Below are 21,427 nucleotides of genomic sequence, written 5' to 3'. Positions count from 1 at the left end.
AAGTCTAAAGTCTCAGTCTTAACTAAAGCTCAAGCGGTTGAGTTATTACAGTCGTCCAAAGTGCCACAACAGCTTTAAAATGCTGCTAATCGTGTTTGTTGATGGAAATGAGAAGCAGTTTCAATGTGAGGTTCATTTCTGCAGGTTTTCTGGACACACGTCAGAAGATATATGACATGCTGCATCGGAAACACCACTATATTTAAAAAGCCTTATCAGATATTAGATCATCTGCACTGTTTCTTTCATGAGATGTCATTAGGTGACAATTTGCTGCTTTATGCACACGTCTGTTTCCAGCAGATCTGAACCTGATGCTTCCGACCGGATCAGAGCTTTCGATGCACACGGTTTGTTTAATTTGCCACCGAAATATTAGCTCCTCGTTTCTCATCCTTGCAGCAGTCGAGAGGAACATAACAGGTTACGCAACTTCCTGAAGAGATGCAAAGGAAGCAAACAGAAGCCTGTATGTGATGGATCTCAATGTGAAAGGTTAACACTGGCCACCGGATGATCATAAGGTTTTTATTTTGTAATGATTTAGAAATATTGTGACATTCCATATGTGTAAAAAAAAATATATATGTACAGAGATAATGAGATTAAAAATCGCTAAATCTTTCGAAGCACAGATCTTTACATACTTGTCTGGATGTCCTTCTGTGTGTGTGTGTGTGTGTGTGTGTGAGAGAGAGAGATTTATTTGCAATGTTTTTTAATCATCTACTTCACTACAATCACTGAATGCATTAAATGATTTCTCCGATTGATAAAAGCAAATACATGAATTTATAAAATAGATTAAAAATCCTGATAACACTTGAAGCCTTTATGTATAACGCATTATAAAACATTCATAATGTGTATTGTAATGCATTATATATTTCCAGAAATAATCGTAACCAAATGCATTTGCAGATTCTTTTCTCATATTCCTGGTTTGTTTGTTGTGTTTCAATGCATTTTACTTTCTGAAAGTGTAACAATGAACAAAATGTATTATACAATTATGCAAAAAAAAAAATACTTCTAAAATGAAATATATATATATATAAAAAGTAGGGATGCACCGATATAACACTTCTTTTCCAGAACGAGTCTCATGACATAACTGTATTTTCATTGCATTTATAATATTTAAAAACACTGGGTAGAGAAACCAAATTATATTTTCTGAAATACCAGTTGAAATTAAGTCGTATACGTTTGACGTGTAAAATGTTGTTTATAATGAACGCTCCTAAATTTGTGTTATAATGATGCATGTGCTAATGGAACGAATAGCAACCTCTCCTTACCATCAAGTAGCTTTTAGTAACTTGTGCATTGATTAACTTACTTGCTTTTGACGTTCCCAGCCGATCTATTAACTATAAAGAGATATTCACTCTGTAATAAACCTGAAAGTCTTAAATGGGTTTTGCCTTCACAGTGGTTCGTCTGATTCTGAAGTAAACGAGTGTCTGTGGCATTACACCAACTTCCTTTTCTCAAATCACGTGTTTTTAATGTTTCTTCTCAGTGGAAGCGAAGCCGCTTGTCGCCCTCATAGAGTCGTTCTTCTTCTTCAGAAACCCGGCTTCCTTTAATGCTGTGAACGAACCAGAAAATGTGGAAATGTGTAAAAAATGGAAGACCTGATCTGCTCACGTAAGGTTAGTTAAAAGGGAGAACTAGGGCTCTGTTTCAAAACCTAGTGAGCTGCCTAGTAAGACACCTCATTAGGGAGCGATTTGGATCGATCTGCATTAGCGGTGACACTCAATTCAATAGAGTTTGCAAGTTGATGTGATGAAATACACCCCAATACTCTGTAAAATAGTTGAATTGTGTTGTATTATGCAGACTATTTCATCACTACTTTTCTTTGACATGTCCACTAACTCTGGTGGAGCTTGTTGCAATGCATCATGAGATTTGACTTCATTGCAAAGAGTAATGCAATGCTTTAAAATCTGGAGAAACTGAATAATCTTTATGCCATTTAAAATGATGCAAATTCTAGTTTTTGGATCAAGTCGCAGATCTTACTTGACTTCCTTCAGTGTAGTGTTGTTAGTCAGGCCTTCAGACATCTCTTTGGCTCCATGAATGGTGAACTCGTTTTCTATTAGCCTATAGAGAGATGAATGGATTATTATTATCATACATAGCTGTTCATCAAAATGATAAACGATATCCTTAAGCAATGTATGCAAGATGCAGCAAAAATATTGCACTTGTTTATGCACAAAGTGAATGCTATGAAATTAAAACTTATGGCAAAATTAGCATGCATCATATGTAAATTAGATATTACTGAAATAATGAGGAATAATCGCTCGTACATCAGATGCGTCAGAGCAGAGTTGGATCTAAAGGCATCGGCAAAGTCTGACGCTGCATCATCAGAGATTTTATTCTGTATCAACCTGAAACATAACCACATTGAATAAGAGTGAAAATCTTTTTATTTTCACATGCATGAGAAAATATGAAACTCAGTCGTACCAGAAGATGTGAAGGCTTTTGTTTTCCTTCAGTGCTTTTGCCAGACTTCTTCCACCGTGAGACGTTATGCCATTGGCGGAGAGGCTAAACGGCATTGAAATGATCAATCTCAGATTGCTCGCTCTTCATCTGACCGTTGAATTTCTCATAAAGGACACAGGAGATTAATTTGATGATGCAAGTCTTACCTGAGATTGGTGAGGCTTGGGTGATTCTTCAAAGCCTCTGCAAACGCTTCTGCGCCCTCGTCACCGATGGTGTTTCCCCACATTCTGCAAGCAATTAATTTAGTTTCACCAAACCTTTACCATAGTTTTGGATCATTTCTGAAAAAATTCAGTTTAAAACGGGAATTCCAATGAAAAAACATGCATAAAAAAAAGAGCAGTGTTTAAATGCTCCTGTACATGTTCTTACCCTACATCAAAGATAGATTTGCTCTTGTGAATTGCACTGGCGAGGTATTTCCCGCCCACACCTGTGATGTTGTTGCAGCCAAGCCTATGGGAGGCACAAACGAATATACACAATTAATCTAACGTGACAACTGATGAATTATGCATCTATATATCCTGCGAAAACAGGTCGTTTTTAAAGTGTGCATTGTCTGGAAAGTATTGCAAACTATTTTAATTCCATCGATAAAACCATGCACACACCAGAGGAATGTTTTATAAGCTGACGTCAAATCAACACACACTTGCAATTCAATGACAGGTTAAAAAGTCCAAATGTTGACTGCGTGGTCTTGTCAGTAAATATTTTTTGAGCAATGGATTTTTAAAACCGAAGATGTGCATGCATACGAAATCAAATGCAGCATGTCCTCTTATCACAGGGAATGATATTAGTTAAAGATTCTTCTATTGGCATCATGCAATGACGAGATACCTACTTAACGACCTTCAAGTGTGGACATTCTTCAATGATCTTCGCTACGAGTTTGGCCCCAACATCTGTGATGTAGTTTTTGTAAAGCCTGAAAGTGCAAAGAAAAGGGGATTGAATGCAGTCGATATAAAACCCAACGACACAATGAAGATGAACGGATGAACGCACCCCAAGACCTTAATGACTTTGTGTCTAATAAGTTCCTCTGCCAGAACCTCAATACTGCTGTCCGTCAGCTGATTCACGCAGAATCTGGAAAACAAAGGCGGGACTTAATTTGTTGTAGTAATTCCATTAGTTTTGAGTAGTTCTAGTTTGGGGAAAGCCAACCCCTGTCTTGCTTTTCTTACCGTATTACGGTCATTTTGCTGAAGGAGGGTCTCAGTTGCTTCACGCCGTAATCGTTGATGTTGTTATTGTCCATGTCGACCCCCAGGTGTTTCCTTCGGTGGTGGAGGACAAAGTTCAACGCACTGCAGTCGGCCGAGTAAATGTTACAGAAGGCGATCTTAATGTAATCCGCCGATATGCCGTTGGCCGTCATCTTTGCAATGTCCTCGCTGTTCGTCTCAAATATGCACCGCAGCATCCACAAGAAGTTCGGCATTGCATGCACCTTGTCGCCATCAATGTCTGTGGATGGATATCGAGGAAGGCCTTTAAGATGCGTCCTCACGCTGTTGGACAGATACGACTTGAGCATCTTGCGCTTCTGTTTCAATGACGCCGGAGGAACGAGATGCTCCAGGAGTGCGGCGTTGGGTTTGGACAAGAGGCCACACAAGAATAAATTGGTGAACTGGAAGTTGGTTTGAAAAGGGTCTTTATCTCTAGGTCTCGACTTTCCCAAGCAAGGCAAGCAGGAGAAATGCGACGACCTCTTGTATTCGCATTTGGAGAAGAAACTTAGAATGGACTCCGGAGTGATTTTGGAGTCCAGCACCAATGCAAACGCCGCTAGGAAGGCCTGGAGGGTCTCGTGGAGAAACTCGAAGGTTGCCGAGCCTCCGCATCCATCGTAATGAGAAGCAGGCCTCAGAAACCCAAACTGAAGGACTTCGTCTTCTAATCCACAGGATGTCACTTCCTCCATGCTGAACACGAGTCCTCCTCGTTGGAGACCGTTCAACGCCAGTCGAGCGAAGGCCGCAAGCTTACGCTCTCCAGCTTTAAAAGTCTCCGCAGGACACCGTGTGCTCCCTTTTAAAAGACCAGGACGTGCAGTCGAGTGTCCAAGAAAGACCTCGGAAAGAAGCAAGAAGACGTTTGTGAGCGTAATGCAAGAATCCGGCAACTCAAAGTTGTCATACACCGAATGGAGATGCTTGAAGCTCTTGAGGATGATCCAGCTGAACAACGGGACGGAGCAAAGACCGCAGAGGTGAGGGTTGGCGTCCAGTTGATCGGTCACCATTGACCTGTGTTCCTTCTCTGGGAAATGCAAAGCTGTGTACCTCTTCAGGTGTTCAGGGGAGAATCCCTTCAAATAGACTTTCTTCCAGATCACTCTGCTTTGGATCTCGGTGCCACTTCGTGCAGTGAGAATCTTCCGGGAACCTTTGAGCAACTTTCCGCAAAGCAGATTCATGAGAAGCAAAAGTGGACGGGTCTTCTCCTCCGGGGAAACCGTTTCCGGCACGTTGTCCAAATCGAAATCCGTTTGGATTTCATCGTAGCCGTCAAAGGTGAAGAGCACCGTCTCCGGGAACCGCAAGATGTAGGTGAAGACCTCGTTATCGACGTCGCCGTCCGGATAGCAGTTGTGTTTAAAGATCAGATCCTTCAGCGAGATCTCGTCGGTCTCCTTAAAGGCGCTGAACATCCTGCATCGGAACTTGAAGAAGAACTTGGCGTGGGTTTTCAGCTGCCTTCTGGACCACAGATTCTGGAGTTTCTGAAGAACGATGGATTTGCCTACGCCAGCGTCGCCGGTGATGAAGATGGTCTCGGCGTGTGGATTGAAGACTCCCTGGTCTCCCAAAAGCTCGTCCAGACTCTGTAAGTATCCTAAACTCTCGCCTCTGTCGTTCAGGAGCTCCATCTGAGTGTCCGTGTAAAGATCCTCCAGCGGCGTCTCCTCGCTCTTCGAGTACGACGTGATGAACTGAGTGTCTCTTCCCAGCTCATATCGGAGCTTCTCGCAGTACTTGCTAACTGCAAAAACATTAGGTGGAATATTCTCATAGTGTCCTACAGTATGGCATGCCAAAAATAAATCTGACTTAAACATTTTTTTTTTATTATGAACATTGATCTGGACTATTCTTTTCATGGTTTCCATATTTGCAAAATATTATATGTCATTTTTAAATTAAACTACTCACTCGGGTCTGTGTTCACCACTGGTATGACACTAATGGTGTCTAATGGCGTGTACTGAATTTCTTCAAACCAAGGCCGCAGATCAATGTAAGCGTCGTAGGCTTCATGAAGAACGTGTACGAAATACGCAGAGCACTCCTCTCCTTTACTCTGAACCAGCTCCAAGATTTTGCGAACCTGAATGTCCAAAAAATGAGGCGAGTTGATTAACTGTGAAATATATATTGTGTATTTATGTAAAACATAAAATTGTACATTTAACAGAAGATATTTTAAGACCAAAGCTAGACACAAAGAGTTGTGTGTGCGGCACTTACAAGATTTTAAACTAACTTCTATTACTATAACCTATATTTACGAAAAAATAAAGAAAGAAATCAGCTTCTAGAATTTGGAAAAACTAGGATATGGAAGTAGCTTCTGATAACACTCCAATTTATTTATTGTTTTCCAATGCAAATATCAGACTTTTATTTGTTGTTGTTGTTGTTGTTAACCAAGATACATTTACATGAGAAACAAAAAAACTAACACATCTGCGCACAGCCTTATAGAAATCAGCTTAACTGAAAGAGACAAAAACAAGGTTTTCTGACCACATTGGCGAATATTAGTTCTTGTTTTAAGCTTAAACTCGCTTCATTTGGACCAGTTTCTCGGAAAAACCAAAGTTAATGTAACTTGATCTAAGAATATGGAAATTAAGTTAAAAAAAAAAAATACAGTGGAATATATTCAATGTTAGCAATGCAATACATTTAATGCCACGACTATGAATTTAAAAGACTTTCTGTTCTTTTTAAGGATTTGTGGAAGGTACAGTACATGTATATATTTCTTATATAAGCTAAGTTTTTAGAACAGGTTTGTAGCATAGTACAGAGATAGTTGTAGGCTACTTGATATATGTAATAACCCCAGAAGATGTATGAATATGCCTGTCTTTAGGTGGATTATTGCTGTACCTGGTCAGTTCTGGTGCTGCTGCGGTGAATGATCTCGATGTCTTCGGTGCAGATGAAGCCGTTCATCTGGAGATTGTCCAGAATGCATTGCGTGTTCTTCACCCGCTCCACCAGCAGCTCTCTGTGTGAAGTCAGCAGCTTCAGGTGAGAGCCCTCACTCTTGTAAGAGCCCATCTCACAGCAGGACACAGAACCTGCTCAACACCACACCATCAGCCCTAGTGAAGATGCATCCAGCCCGGGCGCTTCACCGACGGGCGGCCGGGAGTCGGGTCAGTGTCGGTGTCCGAGGACAGAAATCAGCGGGAATCAAGCGAGAGCGAGATATTACCATATGTTATATTTTAATGAATTTTAAGCCATTTTCGACATGAAAACAGAAAACGAAAGCGTCGGAATCTGGGGAGGAGTGACCGAATGCAGTTCGCCTGGTTCCGCACCTTCCATGTCAACTAGGAAGTGAAACCAACATGAAATCTGACTAGTGATGTGTCGTTCGTGAACGAATCGTTCTTTTTGAACGAATCTTTTAGGTGAACGAATCGTTCTCGTTCACGTAATCCACTGACTCATATTTCTCGTTCAGTGAAGTTCCTCCCTCCACAGCAGCGCGGCGCTATAAGCAGCGCATGCGCAGCTCAGTGAACCGGGTAACAACTGTTTCATCCTGTCAAAGAATTACTCAACCTCGAGCCAATAGCCTTCGAGTATGAGATGTGACAGAGTATTTGATTTGTTGAATGTAGTGAACGAAAACGCCCTTCAATGAACGAGTTTCATATGAGTCTGACTCTGAACTAGATCTAGAGATCTTATCGTTCGTGAACGAAATTACTGAACTGGTACCCATGTCGTTCGTGAATGAGTTGAATGAGCTGATACATAGCGTTCGTGAATGAAATGACTGAACTGGCATACATGTCGTTCGTGCACGAGTTGAATGATACATCTCGTTCGTTAATGAAATGACTGACCTGATGGTCAGGGTATATTCTGGCAAACAGTTTACCAATCACGTTTCTCAATCGGCAAAGCACATGTCGTTCGTGCATTAGTTGAATGATTTAGAAAATCTCGTTCGTGAATGAAATGACTGAACTGGCACACATGTCATTCGTGAACGAGCTGAATGAACGGATACATGTCGTTCGTGAATGAAATGAACTGGTACATAGCTTATCTCGTTCGTGAACGAAATGAATTAGAGTAAACCGGGTCAGTCTGCTATTTAGCATGTCAATCTCGCAAAAATGCAAAGCGCAGTTATAGGTACTGTACTGTGCACATACGCTTGTTTTGATATTTAGCAACTCCACGTTTAATCCACGATTGATGAATGTGAATATATAATAAACAAACTGTCTGACCAAACAATTAAAATGCTATTTAGGCAAGAAAACCTTGTGCTTTGTTCATTTGAACAACTTAATTAGACTTTATATATTGAATGCGATTATACACACATTTTAATAAAGCCAGATCAGTTTTTGTAACAAGTGAATACGTTCGTTGACTTGAGACATATCAACACAATACACTTTTTGCTATCTGCTGGCTTATTTTGTGTAATACGAAGAAATGGTCACTGAACGAATCAGTGAACGATTCTGAACGAATCATTTTGGTGAACGAACTGAAAATGAACGAATCACTAGAAAGAATCATAATTTCCACCACTAAATCTGACCCGGATTGGTGAAAACACCCTGGATATGATCGTTTCTGCCGTGCAGAGCTTGTTTGAGTGCGAGGTCAGAGAAATAAAACAATTCAACGAGCCTGCAGTTAAAGTCGGTGATGCATTTCAACTTCTTTTGAATTAAACATTAACATGAAACAATTCCAATAAAACACCACATTTAACGTCCAACAAACAGAATCTTGTCTTAATGTTGTTTAAAAGCTGTCCCCCTGATAGCACACGTACATCACGTCTATTTAACGTCGCATTTACATCTGCAAGAGTATTTATTAAGGTGTTTGCTCAAATACACGTTGAGATGTTTGGGCAATCTTTAACAGACATCTTGCAGACGTAAACGTGTGCTTTCTGAGATATGACTTTTAACAACATTAAATAGTTGTGAAAGTCGTTTCCTTGAAAGGTTGTGAGGCAGATAGCACAGATATGTGTCTGCAAGAGGTCTGTTAAAGATTGCTTCATCTGGAAAACATCTGCTGTGTACAGACGTCTTTAAGACGCATTCTAAATCACAAACATCTTCTAGACATCTTCTGAACGTCGTATTGACATCTGATAGGAAACGTCTTATTGATGTAATGCAGATGAGCATATACTCCTAAAACAATACGTCTTGTAGACGTCATATAGACGTCTCTGTGATGCCCGTGTGCTGTAAGGGATAAGTGTTAAGACAAATCAGTTATGGAGTATCCTAATCTGACTCCATAAAATTTTCAAAACATTTTTTTTTTTGTAATCTTTAAATAGCTTTCTAAACACAAAAACATTTGTAGACATTTTAGCATTCTAAGAATAATATATATATATTATATTGTAGTATTATAATTAAATATATAAAAAAAACATTATACACATTACATATAAAAACTTTGCCATTTTATATTTTGACTTTACTTTCCATTTTGAGGATGTTTTCTTTGGATTGTTTGACTACTTAGAATAGAATATAGGAAAATATAATTTAATTTGTGTTTCCAGCAAGCTAATCTCTCATATGCCTTCATACAAATCTGTCTCTAAACCTGTCTTTTCTTAATTCAAAGATCTAGAACAGTCTATAAAACTATTAAAAGTTCTGTTTATCCTAAAACAGTCAAAACTTCATACACTTCTATTTTAATGGTTAATTTTCTTAAAATATTTTTATTTTTGATTATTTTTGTTTTTATTACTGTACAGCCTTAATGGTGTAATGTTCTCTACTCCTATAATTTAAAAAAAAAAAATTATCAGTAATTTGGGCTCCCACCCAACCTGGTTGGCAATCGGAAATTTATTGCAACCAACAAAGGCGCTAACTTAGTTAGCAACTATGCTTTTGGGAAACGCACCCCTGTATAATGTTTCGCAAACCTGCTTCCATTCACGAAATGATTCACGAGTCATCTCCGAAGTTCCGGTTTAAATCAAATGATTCTCGCTACGAGGCTCCGAGGTCCCGAACTGAATCGAATTATTTCAGATCTGAATCAAATGATTCGCTGTGCTCAGTCCGATCGGAGTCATTTTAACTAATTCGTTTCCCCCATCATTATAAGTGCTTTCAAAATCATTACAAGCAGATTGTCTTGACTGACTTATGCTGCTCTTTCCTTGGAAGTTGATTTAAAGGAACATTAAAAAGAATTGATAGCATGTTAAAGAATTTTGATATTATTTATGGAACAATAAGGATGTTCTTTACAGGAAAAATTCCATTTTTTTAACAACTGGTTTGAAAACAATTTTCTTTTGGTCAGACAGCTTTTTAATTCACAAGGCTGACTTTACAACTACTCAGGTTTCTTACAGAAATATATAGTTATTTAGTAACAAAACAATGAATGACGATAATAAATATTTTATGATAAACGTTACAAATACTGCACATTAATGCAATAACTGACATGAATTTGCAGTGAGCAATATATATATATATATATAATTTTTTTTTTTTTTACAACATTTAATAATCTGTATAATGGAAGCTTGTTTCCACAAAATGATTAAAAAACGAAAAACAATTTGGACCTTTTTCAGAATTGTGAGGAAAAAAATGCAGAATAAAAAAAAAGTAAGAATTATAAGATTTAACGCGCAATTGCAAGAAAAAGTGTGAAAAGTGTGATAAAAAGTTGCATGTAAATGCCAACGTAAAATTTAATATGCATTTACTATTTCTGACAAGAAAATGAAGCATGCTTTAAAATCTCTTTGCCAGGAGTTGTGTATTGTATTATGGTTCAAGATCAGAAAATACAATAATAATAATAATAATAATAATAATAATAACTCTTCATAGAGAACTGCAGGAAACCCCCCAAAAAAGTCAAAGAATGCAAAAAACATTCTACGCTTTTATTAAAATACATTTGCAAAACCATGTCTGTGCTGTCATGGAAAAAAAAACATAAAACAACAACAGAATGCATTGCATGTGTGTGTAATCTGGATGCTTTGTATGCATAGGAAACAGTGTCAGAACTATTGCTTCGATCATTCACTGATATTTGGTGTTTCTCAAGCATTTTTTAACTCTCTTCTGTCAGCTTTGGAAGGAGTGGAGGTGAGGAAGAACTAGCACTGAAAGCATCTGGTGCCTTTCTGACAGATAGCTACTGCGTGCTAAAGTGTGTTCAGTCTGGTGTCCGCCGGCGGTGGATCCAGAGACACACCGAGTCTGAACGCCAGAGGAACGTGATCGGTCAGTCCAGCCAGCTGTGTGACGTACATCAACTCCTCCAGCTCCTGAAACACACACAGCACATCACTTCATCTGAACAGAGACACGTTACAGGAGTAATCGCTTCCCTGTGGTTCAGAAGTGTGTATATACATGTTTATTGTTTTCAGAAAGTGAGTGATGGTTTCTCTAGATGAGACTCTTCTAGTCACTTGAAGTCCATTATATGGAGAAATGTTTTCCTCAAAAACCTTCATTTCTTGGCAATAGAAAGACATGAATATCTCTGAAGGCATGAGGGCGAGAAACACCAGGACGTTCTTGTTCTGGAAGTGAACTAATCCTTTAATTACATTAGTTAGCATTAACTAACAATGCTTGTAAAAATACATTATAACTTTTTCAATATTTACTAATACAGTAAAAGGTGTATCTATTTTTTATGTCTTTCGTTTTCAGTTTTTTATATTTTGTCATTTTCATTAGTTGTTTTTAAATGTCTATCTGGCTTTTTTTAAATTTAAAAGTAGCTTTAATCTGTTTTTATTTTAAAGATAGCATGAAAAAATATTTATTTTAATTTCAGTAAAAGTTTTAGTAAGTTTATTGTGTGCTTGTTATTTTTATTACTTATTAAATGTCCTTATACTATTTATTATTATTATCAATTCGTTTATATATTTTTTCACTCTTTTAAACATCAGCCATCAATAAAAAATACTTAATCTTAAATTAAATTAAATTCCAACACTTACTAATATTACTAATATTTCATTAGCTTCAAACATTGAATTTGTGAATATGACCATTTATTATTATTTTATTTTAATTATTATTTTAATTATTATTTATTATATTTTCCTTTTTTATTTAGATTTTCAATTAAAGTTTTAGTTTTTTTATTGTTGTTTTTGTGAGCAAAAAAAGTTTTAAAGTTAACATGAAAAAATACTTCTGAATTAATCTTAGTTTAATTAATTTCCAACAATTACTAATATATCATTACCATCAAAAGTTGAATTTTTTTAATTTATTTATTTTTTACTTTTTTTACTTTTAATTTCAGTTAATTTTTGTAATTCTATTTTGTTTGCTTGTCATTTTTATTAGCTTTTAAATGTCTTTTATAATATTTATTCATATTTAGAATTATTTATATAATTTTCCAGTTTAAGTTTCACTGAAGTAAACATGAGCTATCAGTAAAAAAAAAACTTTTAAACCTGTTTTTAATCTTATTGGAATTCAATTCCAACAATAACACATTTTTAATTAACATCAAAAAGTTGCATTTATTAATATTGTCTTTTTTTATTTTAGAAAGTTTTAGTAATTTTGTATTACCCAACACCAAATGCATTGCTCGTTATAAGTTTATGCATTAACTAACAGTAACCTCACTGTAAAGTGTTAAAACTCAGGATTAAAGCAAGGAAACGCACAGTTTTGCCGTGACTGGAGACTGAGCTCTCTCGATACAGGAGGTAATCGATTCGGCGTCCCGTCCAGGGCTCATCAGGTTCAGGACAGACCAGAGGAACACCTTCGACCGTCCTCGGAGGACAAATATAGTCCTTACGCAGGTCTTCAGTCTCCAGAGTCCTGCAGAGACCAGCACACGTCCATCAGATCACAGAACACACAAACCTTCATCTAACAACAGATGAAAAGATCTCACCGCTGAAGGCTGTCTGGTGTCCTCACGTTCTCATCGTAGAGCCTCGACTGCTCCAACACGGTTCCTACAAACAAAACCATCACAAGTGTCCTGTTTAAATACGTATATTTGGAATTTCACGATATAAGATCATTTTTAATTGTAATTACGCTTTATTAATGTATGTGAAAACAAAACGTACAATACATAATAGGGGGAAAAAGAACATCTTGATATACAAACTGAATTTTTATATTGAAGAAATATATTAAATTAAATATAATTAATTAATAAAAAACAACATCTTCTAGAAGTTTACAATTTCAAAAATCTAAACAAATTAAATCCATAAATAAAAATAATCATAATACCCAAGCTAAATTTTAAAATTGAAAATTTTAATAAAATTAAAAACACCAACAACATGCCATTTTAGTATAATTGAGATACTATAATAGTTTTTATTTTATTTTTTAAAAATAGTTATACATTTTCTGCCATCTTAATTTAAGGAAAAAATATATATTTGGTTGTTGTTTTTGTAATTTTTTTAATTAAAAAAAATTTCTTTATTAAAATTAAAAAAAAAATTATTGTACGCATCTTTATTGTTTTAATTGTATTGTTTATTTACATTTTTGTTTTAGTTTTTTTAAATAACTAAACGAAGCTATTTTTAAATAAAAACATATGTAACCAAAAATGTAAAATAAGTAAATTATAAAATAATAATAATGACAAAAATTAAATAATATGAATAAAAAAATGAAACCACCGTAAGTTTTCATTCAACTACACGACATCAGCTTAGGAACAGAAACAGAAACTTTTCACTCCTAAGTGTATATTTTCTTTCCCCAGAATGCATTGTGATGCAAACAAGCATTAATTGTGAGTGTTACCAATGACCCAGGGCTTCTCTCTCCCGGCTCCGGCTCTGCAGGGATCCGTATAGTCCTCAAACACACGGTGGCTTTGCTCCAACCCGTCCCCTGAAAACACAGACATTAATGACCTCTGCATAAACACTGCTCTGTACTAGAGATGTGTGTGTGTGTGTGTGTGTGTGTGTGTGTGTGTGTGTGTGTGTGTGTGTGTGTGTGTGTGTACCAGGAGAGCAGTTGTCAAAGTTAAAGTCTCCACAGAGCACATCAAACATCACCATCTCATCTTCTCGTCTGGTCACTGCCTGGAACTCATTGATCCATTTGGTCAACATGTTCAGCTGCTCGAAGCGAATGGCTCCATCCCCTGAGCAGCAAACACGTGCATATAATGAATAATAATAAAGAAATGCAATTATTTAAATTCATCATTGCATCTCTTAAAAAGTGCAGCATTTCAGAATTATTTGAATGCATCATTGCAATTCCCAAAAAATCAATATTTGGCTTTATTTATTCATTCTAATGCTGTTCCAGTACATTTTCATGGTTTATAATTACCATTTTATATTCCAGCACTATTTTAGATTTCATTCAGAATTCATTTTTAAAAACTATCGGTTGATTAATCGGTTATCGGTTAAATCCATTATCGGTCAATCCCGATATAGAATGACATGTAGGTGAATAAACAAATGTAAACATGTAAACTATTTCTGTAAATGCATCTGAACACTTGCCTTCAGGAGCGTGCAGGTGAGTGCAGTTAATATACCCGACCATTTTCTTCTCTCCTTTTCGTAACCCGATATCCACCTTGTGAAAAAAAAACGTTTTTAGCTTGTTAGTTTCCGACCCTTTATATAAAACGTTCTGGATCAAACGCGACAGGGATAGTTCAGCTTAAAATCTGTCATCATTTGCTCCAACTCTGTACGAGTTTATTTCTTCTGTTGAACGCGAAAGAAGATATTCTGAAGAAAGCAGTTTATAAATACCTGCTCCTGTCTGTGTCATTAATGATAATCAATCAACAAAACAGCGTTAACCAAGATTAATCTATAGTGAAAACTATCTTGTGTTACTGAATACCACTATTAGCCCTCACCTTTTTCTACTATATTTATCTCTGCTTGTAATGTATGTTCTTATTTCATTAAAAATGTCTGAACTTTATTAGATAGGTTAGTAGTTTTTGCTGTGGTCTCAGTGAGGTATGTAAAGAGTTCTTTAAGTAATAAACCGAAGGAAAAGTTACATTTGTCTGGGAATTTCGCTTTCTAGGTCTGGAACAACTTGACACAATTTTATATCGAAATACGTCAATGTTTTTGTACTTCTAATTCGTGACCGGTGTTTTGTTTTGCTCTCTCACTTTACGTCATCTGCCGGAATGAATGATCTTACAACAGTTAGCGCAATCTAGAGATAACGCTTCATACATTTTTAAATAAGGATTTTTTTCTGATAAAAACTCATTGGTTCGTGACAGGAGGACTTTACTCACCCCAGAGCCGTGTGGGATACTTTTGATGATGGATGGATGTGCTTTATTGGACTTCTTTTAGACTATTGAAAAACAACTAATTCACTGCCTCTATAAAACTTGGAAGAGCCAGAATTTTGTTTAAATATAACTCCAAATGGATTCGTCTAAAGACACCTAGGATGGCTTAAGGGTGAGTAAATCATGGATTAATTTACATTTTTGGGTGAACTACTGTATTCTTTAAAAGAACGGCTCCTTAATCCTAACAGAATATAATTTTTTGATAAACTAAGGTATCCCTTTAAATCGGATGTCATACCTTTACAGTGAGCAGTCCTTTGGCAGCTAGAGCATCTTCTCCTCGTCCGTTGGGAAAGCAGTGATACTCCGCCTCTATCACGGGAAAGCGACTAGCCAGGAACAAACCGCTGTTAAAAAACTTAAAAGACGAGCACGTTCCAGCCGGCTGGCAGGCGTAGACGCCGACGTCGTAGAGGATGTGTCCGTAGAGCGGACCAAGAGCCCGTGTGAGCTTCATAGCAGCTCGCTTATCGAAAACCTCCTGGAAACACATAACGTCGACGGAGGACGGGAACAGAGCGGACACTTCCACCGGCACATCTGCGTCCCGGAAGAGCCTCCGAGGCGGATCCTTGCAGTTCTGAACGCAGTTGGTTTTGGAAAGGTCGTCGGTTTCATGAATATGTTCCAAGGGATTTGTCGCGGATACGTCTATGGATCCGTACGAGGATGGCGGCGGTTGCGGGATCAAACTGCTGGATGGCGTAACGGTGCTACAGCTGCTGGGAGAATCGACAAAGATACAGATGTGAGGGCGTGTAACACCCTGCACGATGCTTTTCCCGATGTACGCCGCGCGGTTTTGCGTGTGTCCGATGTTGTTGAAGCGTGCAACGCCATCGGGAAGCATGCACAAGTTTCCTGTCAAAAACCCGAAACTGACTTTCCCCGTTTCTTCCCATCTATCATTACGATCCTCCATGGGAATGATCTGCTCTTGATGGTGATACGCGAACGGTCGGCGTACGGCCTGCAGCGGCGCCCACAGCACGAACCCCAGAAGAGCGAACGGCGTGGAGATCACGAACAGGATGAAGAAGACGACGGAGCCAAAGATGACCTGAAGCGGGTGGAGGTAGCACTCCATCTCGCGCCGCAACATGCGCTCCAGACTGGTGGAGATGCAGACCGCGAGGACACGGTCCAGGAACCAGAAACAAGGGAAGATCAGACCCCATCCTACGGCATGGAGACCTTCCAGGAAGAAATTGGGGAAAGGAGACTCTCTTACAGACATGCCTCAGCGCCACGTGCCTCCCAAAGAAACCTTCTCATCTCAGATCCTCCACATAACCGCTGGAACGCTGGAGCACAATAACAGATACGGTGAAAAACTTGCAATGTTGGGAAAGTTAAAAGCTATACATTTATTAGAGATGTAACAATTCGCAATCAAAAATTGATTAAAATGTTATAATTCAAATTGGTTGAGATTCAATTAGGGGTAGTTAATATGAATGTATGTCTGAGGGGAGCTGACTGTCTTAAGAAAATTAGATCGTTTTTTTATTTTCCTCTTGTCTCTGTATAAAGCATATTAAAGTTAATAAGTGCAGCGCTGCTTTGTTTACAGCGGTAACCAAGGAAACGCTTTAAACGCCCCCTGCTGGCAGAGAGTGAATCTGCGTCTTGTTCAACTCGTCTGCTGTTTCTGTTTCATGCTGATATTTTTTATTTATAGTTTTGTTATTTAGCAGACAGTTTTATCTCATTTTGGGAAAAAAAAAAATTGTGAATCGAATCGTGAATCATAAATCGTGAGTTGAGTGAGTCGTTGCATAAAATGTATCTAATCAACTAGTGAGTGGACATCTACACCATGGTTATAATGGTTCACTAAAACCATTAAAAATCACTTTAAATAAATGTAAATAATTGTTTAAAATTCAGCTAGTTTCCAAGTGAAACTTAAGAAAAGTTTTAGCGCCCCAAATAGGAAAATTTTTTTTTTTTACTGCAGATGCAAAACAAGTTAGCCAAGCTAGCTGCCAGGCAAATCTTTAGTTGAACTTGAAGTATTAAAATGACTAAAGAAAAACAAATAATGTAATTTTAGGAAATTAAAACACTAAAAAAAATCTAAAATATTTTGTTACTTGAAGTAAAACAGTTGCCTAGTAAACATTTCAACCCTTTCCTATAATCCCAACTCTGTTTTTGAGAGCCACGCCCACATCTCAACATCCAATCATCAACTGATCAACATAAACAAGCCCCGCCCTACTTTTTTTTCGATAATCTGTAACGTTTGGACATATGTCGCAACATTCAGACTTTATTCAGTAAAAGTTGTTCATATAGTGCACAGCTACTGGAATATTCATGATTTAAACTTGTTAATACATTTGTTTAAAAAAACAGCATTTATTTAAAATAGAAATATTTTCTTACAATGTAAATCTTATCACCTTTTATAAATTCAACACATCCTTGTTTAAAAAAGCATTTCTTAAAACAAATAAAATAAATACTGAACCCAGAACCTTTGAACGGTTGTGTATATTGTTAGAAAAATATTTCTATTTTGAATAAATGCTGTTCTTTTTAACTTTTTAACTATTCATCAAATAATTCCGAAAAAGTATCAGTTTCCAAAAAATAAATAAATAAAAAATATGACTCCGCAAAACTGTTTGTAACATTGATAATAAATCAGCATATCTTCATGATTTCTGAAGATCACGTGACACTGAAGACTGGAGGAATGATGCTGAAAATACAGCGGAGCATCACAGAAATAAATTACACTTTAACAGATATCAAAATAGAAAACCATTATTTTAAATTGCAATAATATTTCACAATATTACATTTTTTTCTGCAACTTAGAGAAAACAGCCCAGCCCAGATCTACAACAGGACGCGATGATATCTTACAGATGGAAACTGCTGCATTTCCTCTGACGCGTGCGCGCGCACGCACACACACACACACACACACACACACACACACACACACAGTCTAACAGAGATTAGCTTACATCTGCTCTTAAACAGCATGCGGTGGATTTAACATCTAATGCAATAATCGATCATCAGCTGCACATCACTGCAGCGTCAGCGCAACAGTAGTGTGCATGACGTCATCCTGCACCTGCACCGAATTATCATCTTATAACTATTCACTCTCTCTCTCCCTCTCTCTTCCTCTCTCTCTTTCTATAGATATATAAATCAGTCATTCTTTCATCTAAACCCCGGATCTCGGTCAGTTGTGCGGGTGACGGAAGCGGGCGCGCGCTCGTGAACTTTACCTGTCTGTCTGTCTGTCTGTCTGTCTGTTACTCACCTGACTCGGTTCTCCGGGCGCGGCGGTCTCTGTCGTGAACGCGGGCTGATGTTGCGGCTCATGACGCTCCGTCCTTGTGTCGGAGCGTGACTCGCGGCTCGTTTGATCTCACTGTTTCGACACGCACACATTGGCGATGTTCGATGCTTGAAGGAATCGTTCTTTTGAGCCGGCTCTCAGGAAGTGACCGTTTGAGTCGATTCACTGAATCGAACTCTAGTTCTGGGTTGATTGCACGCGATGCACAGCTGATGACGTACGAAGTTTGACGAGGTTTGCCGAGGGTTGCCGAGGACTCTCTGAAGAATGGGTTGCTCGTGTGTATCTCTCGAGCCTGATGACTGAAGTCTTTCTAACAAACAAAACATAGCCACTGGAGATATGCTTATGAATCATTTTAATAAAAAAACATGGATTTTTATTCAAACATGGGAATTTTTTTTTTTTAGGACGCTTCATTGTGATTTATATATATATATATATACTTTTTGAATGTTTCAGTGATACAGTATGGCACTGAGTTGTTAGAAAAGAAATGCGTAGTGACAATTTCTTGATGACGTCAGGAACCGATGAATCGGCTTTCTGAACCGGTTCAATGAGCCGAACTGTCTGAAAAGAACTGGTTCAGGGAAATGAGTTGGACTTTGCGTGCGATTAAAAAACAAGTCAAAAGCTACATATATTATCTACATTTTAATATACGATACATTATAAAAATATCTATTGTGTCTTAACAATATATATATAAAAATGCAACGAATATTGATATAATTTATTACTATAAAATGTTTGAGAAATTTGTTGGTTTTATTGCATTCAAACTAATTTGGCATATATTGACATCTCCAAGCTTCAATTTACGTTTTCTCATTATTATTTGAACACTTGTGATGATAGGGAGTCAACAAATATCTATTAAAGTTTGTCAAATGTAAAGTTTGTGCAGTTCTCTGTTTATAAAGATTTAGCTTTATAAAAAAAAAAATAGTAGCCCATTTTAGCTGATGGACCAGCAACTAAACGGTCTTGAAAACGCAATTGAATATATTAAAGTTTTTGTTTTATTTATTTATTTATTTTCACTTGGACATGCAACTACACAAAAATACAGAAAATCTTGAAAATAAAATTAAATATGCCAAAATATTGTTATTAATTTACATATTTTATTTACTTATTTATTTGGACTAGCAACTGCACAAAAACATACTGAACATATTGAATATATAATTCAGGCTGACAAATTATTATTATTATTATCATTATTATGGTTATTTTGCTACACAAAAATATTGAAAATGTTAAATAGATAATTCAGGCTACAAAAATATTATTATTATTATTATTTATTTTAATTATTTATTTTAATTTGACCAGCTGCTACACAAAAATATTGAAAATCTTAAGATAAATCTCAAGCTGCAAACATATTATTATAATTTTTATTATTATTATTATTATAGGCTAGCATTCAGTATTTAGTGTTTTTGTTGTAAAATAATATATTATATGTTATTTACTTATTTTAATTTAATTATTTTACATTTATCTATTTCAATAATAATAATATAAATAATAAATTCTGTATTTATCTTGCATTGTAATTAAATACATTTCTAGTAAAAGTTTTATTTAATTGTTTTTTGTAAAAATTCTAATATTTTATTTTACATTACAACTGAATACATTGTTAGTAATGTTTTATTTTTATTGTTTTGTAAATTATTTATACATTTATAAACTCATTTTACATTATAATTTACAATCTTTGAGTAATGTTTTATTTAGCTTGTTTAGGAATTATTGTAATAATATATTATTAAATTATTTATTTTAATTATCATTTAATACATTTCAGTAGTTTTATTTTATTTTGTTAATTTACTTTAATAATACATTATTTATTAAAATGATAACTTATAATTTCATATATTTTTTAATAGTAAATTATTTATATTTTTGGCATTCAGTATTCAGTATTTTTGTAGTAAAATAATATATTTGAACTATAAGTTATTTCTTTATTTTACATCATAATGTAACATTTCAGTATTTTTTTATTTTAAATGTATCTGTTTCAATAGTAATAAAAATAATAAATTATGTATTAATCTTGCATTTTAATTGAATACATTTTATTTAGGCCTACGATTTCATGCGATTTTAATAATAAATAATTTATTTTGTTTTACAGTATAATTTAATACATTGTTAGTAATGTTAATAATGTAAAAGTTTGCTAGAAAAAATACATCTAGATAAAATAAGTGATGTTTACTGGTTAAAAGACATTTCATATCCAGCAGATGTCAGTGTTGGACCTCATGTTACTGTAAGCAGATTGAATCATATTCTTGTTTTATGTAATAATTAGCTCTTTAATAAATAGAAAAGCCATCGGTTTAGTTAATATCTGTAATCTGTAACTTAGTTTTGATCGTTTATTTAGGTTTCACTAAACACAAACCACACTATGTTGTGATTAAATCAACAATTTGTTCTGCAAAACCTGTTTTAAAGGCATCACACTAGACTTTTAATACAGAAAATAACTTTAAAATGAAATGAACCGATTTACTTATAAAACACAGCATGCAACTGAAACTAAAACCATGCCACTTGAAATAAATTAAATGTAGAAACTTTATAAAGCACAAAAGTACTAGAACTTTAGCGAAAATTAAATATTAAATATATATATATAAACTTTAAAATGGCATAATAAATACACAGGAAAAAAATGAGATGAGATACTTTTTAATAAATCATCACAAATATCTGATACACTTTCTTTTTGATTTTAAATCAAATGTTACTTATTCCATGTGATACTCTAATAATCTGCAATGTATTTTCATCAACAGACCGTACAAACAAAGAGCAAACTACATCAAAACACAAATCCTTGGACATAAATTGTATAGATGCACATATGATTTGTTCCTTCATAAATGTTACTTACATGAAATAACACAAAGGCCACAAC

At 35.9% G+C, this 21,427-nt stretch overlaps 2 protein-coding genes across 2 annotated transcripts; both read right to left on the bottom strand.

The window, feature by feature from the left end:
- Positions 1-605: 605 nt before the first annotated feature.
- Positions 606-7,145, bottom strand: LOC113059389 (nucleotide-binding oligomerization domain-containing protein 1-like). The gene is made up of 11 exons (XM_026227856.1): positions 6,672-7,145; positions 5,709-5,883; positions 3,735-5,538; positions 3,553-3,636; positions 3,389-3,472; positions 2,911-2,994; positions 2,682-2,765; positions 2,494-2,577; positions 2,331-2,414; positions 2,035-2,118; positions 606-1,594 (listed from the first exon to the last, which is right to left on the bottom strand). The coding sequence occupies exons 1-11, from the start codon at positions 6,843-6,845 to the stop codon at positions 1,522-1,524; spliced, it is 2,814 nt and encodes a 937-aa protein (XP_026083641.1). The 5' UTR covers positions 6,846-7,145; the 3' UTR covers positions 606-1,521.
- Positions 7,146-10,583: 3,438 nt separating this feature from the next.
- Positions 10,584-18,885, bottom strand: LOC113059388 (sphingomyelin phosphodiesterase 5-like). The gene is made up of 8 exons (XM_026227854.1): positions 18,439-18,885; positions 15,388-16,453; positions 14,320-14,395; positions 13,806-13,946; positions 13,598-13,687; positions 12,717-12,780; positions 12,481-12,640; positions 10,584-11,103 (listed from the first exon to the last, which is right to left on the bottom strand). The coding sequence occupies exons 2-8, from the start codon at positions 16,384-16,386 to the stop codon at positions 10,981-10,983; spliced, it is 1,653 nt and encodes a 550-aa protein (XP_026083639.1). The 5' UTR covers positions 16,387-16,453; positions 18,439-18,885; the 3' UTR covers positions 10,584-10,980.
- Positions 18,886-21,427: the final 2,542 nt, after the last annotated feature.

Source organism: Carassius auratus, chromosome 41, assembly GCF_003368295.1.
Source record: "Carassius auratus strain Wakin chromosome 41, ASM336829v1, whole genome shotgun sequence".
In the NCBI taxonomy this organism is placed as follows: Eukaryota; Metazoa; Chordata; class Actinopteri; order Cypriniformes; family Cyprinidae; genus Carassius; species Carassius auratus.
Note: the sequence above shows the minus strand (reverse complement) of the source record. Positions and strands in the feature narration are given on the sequence as shown.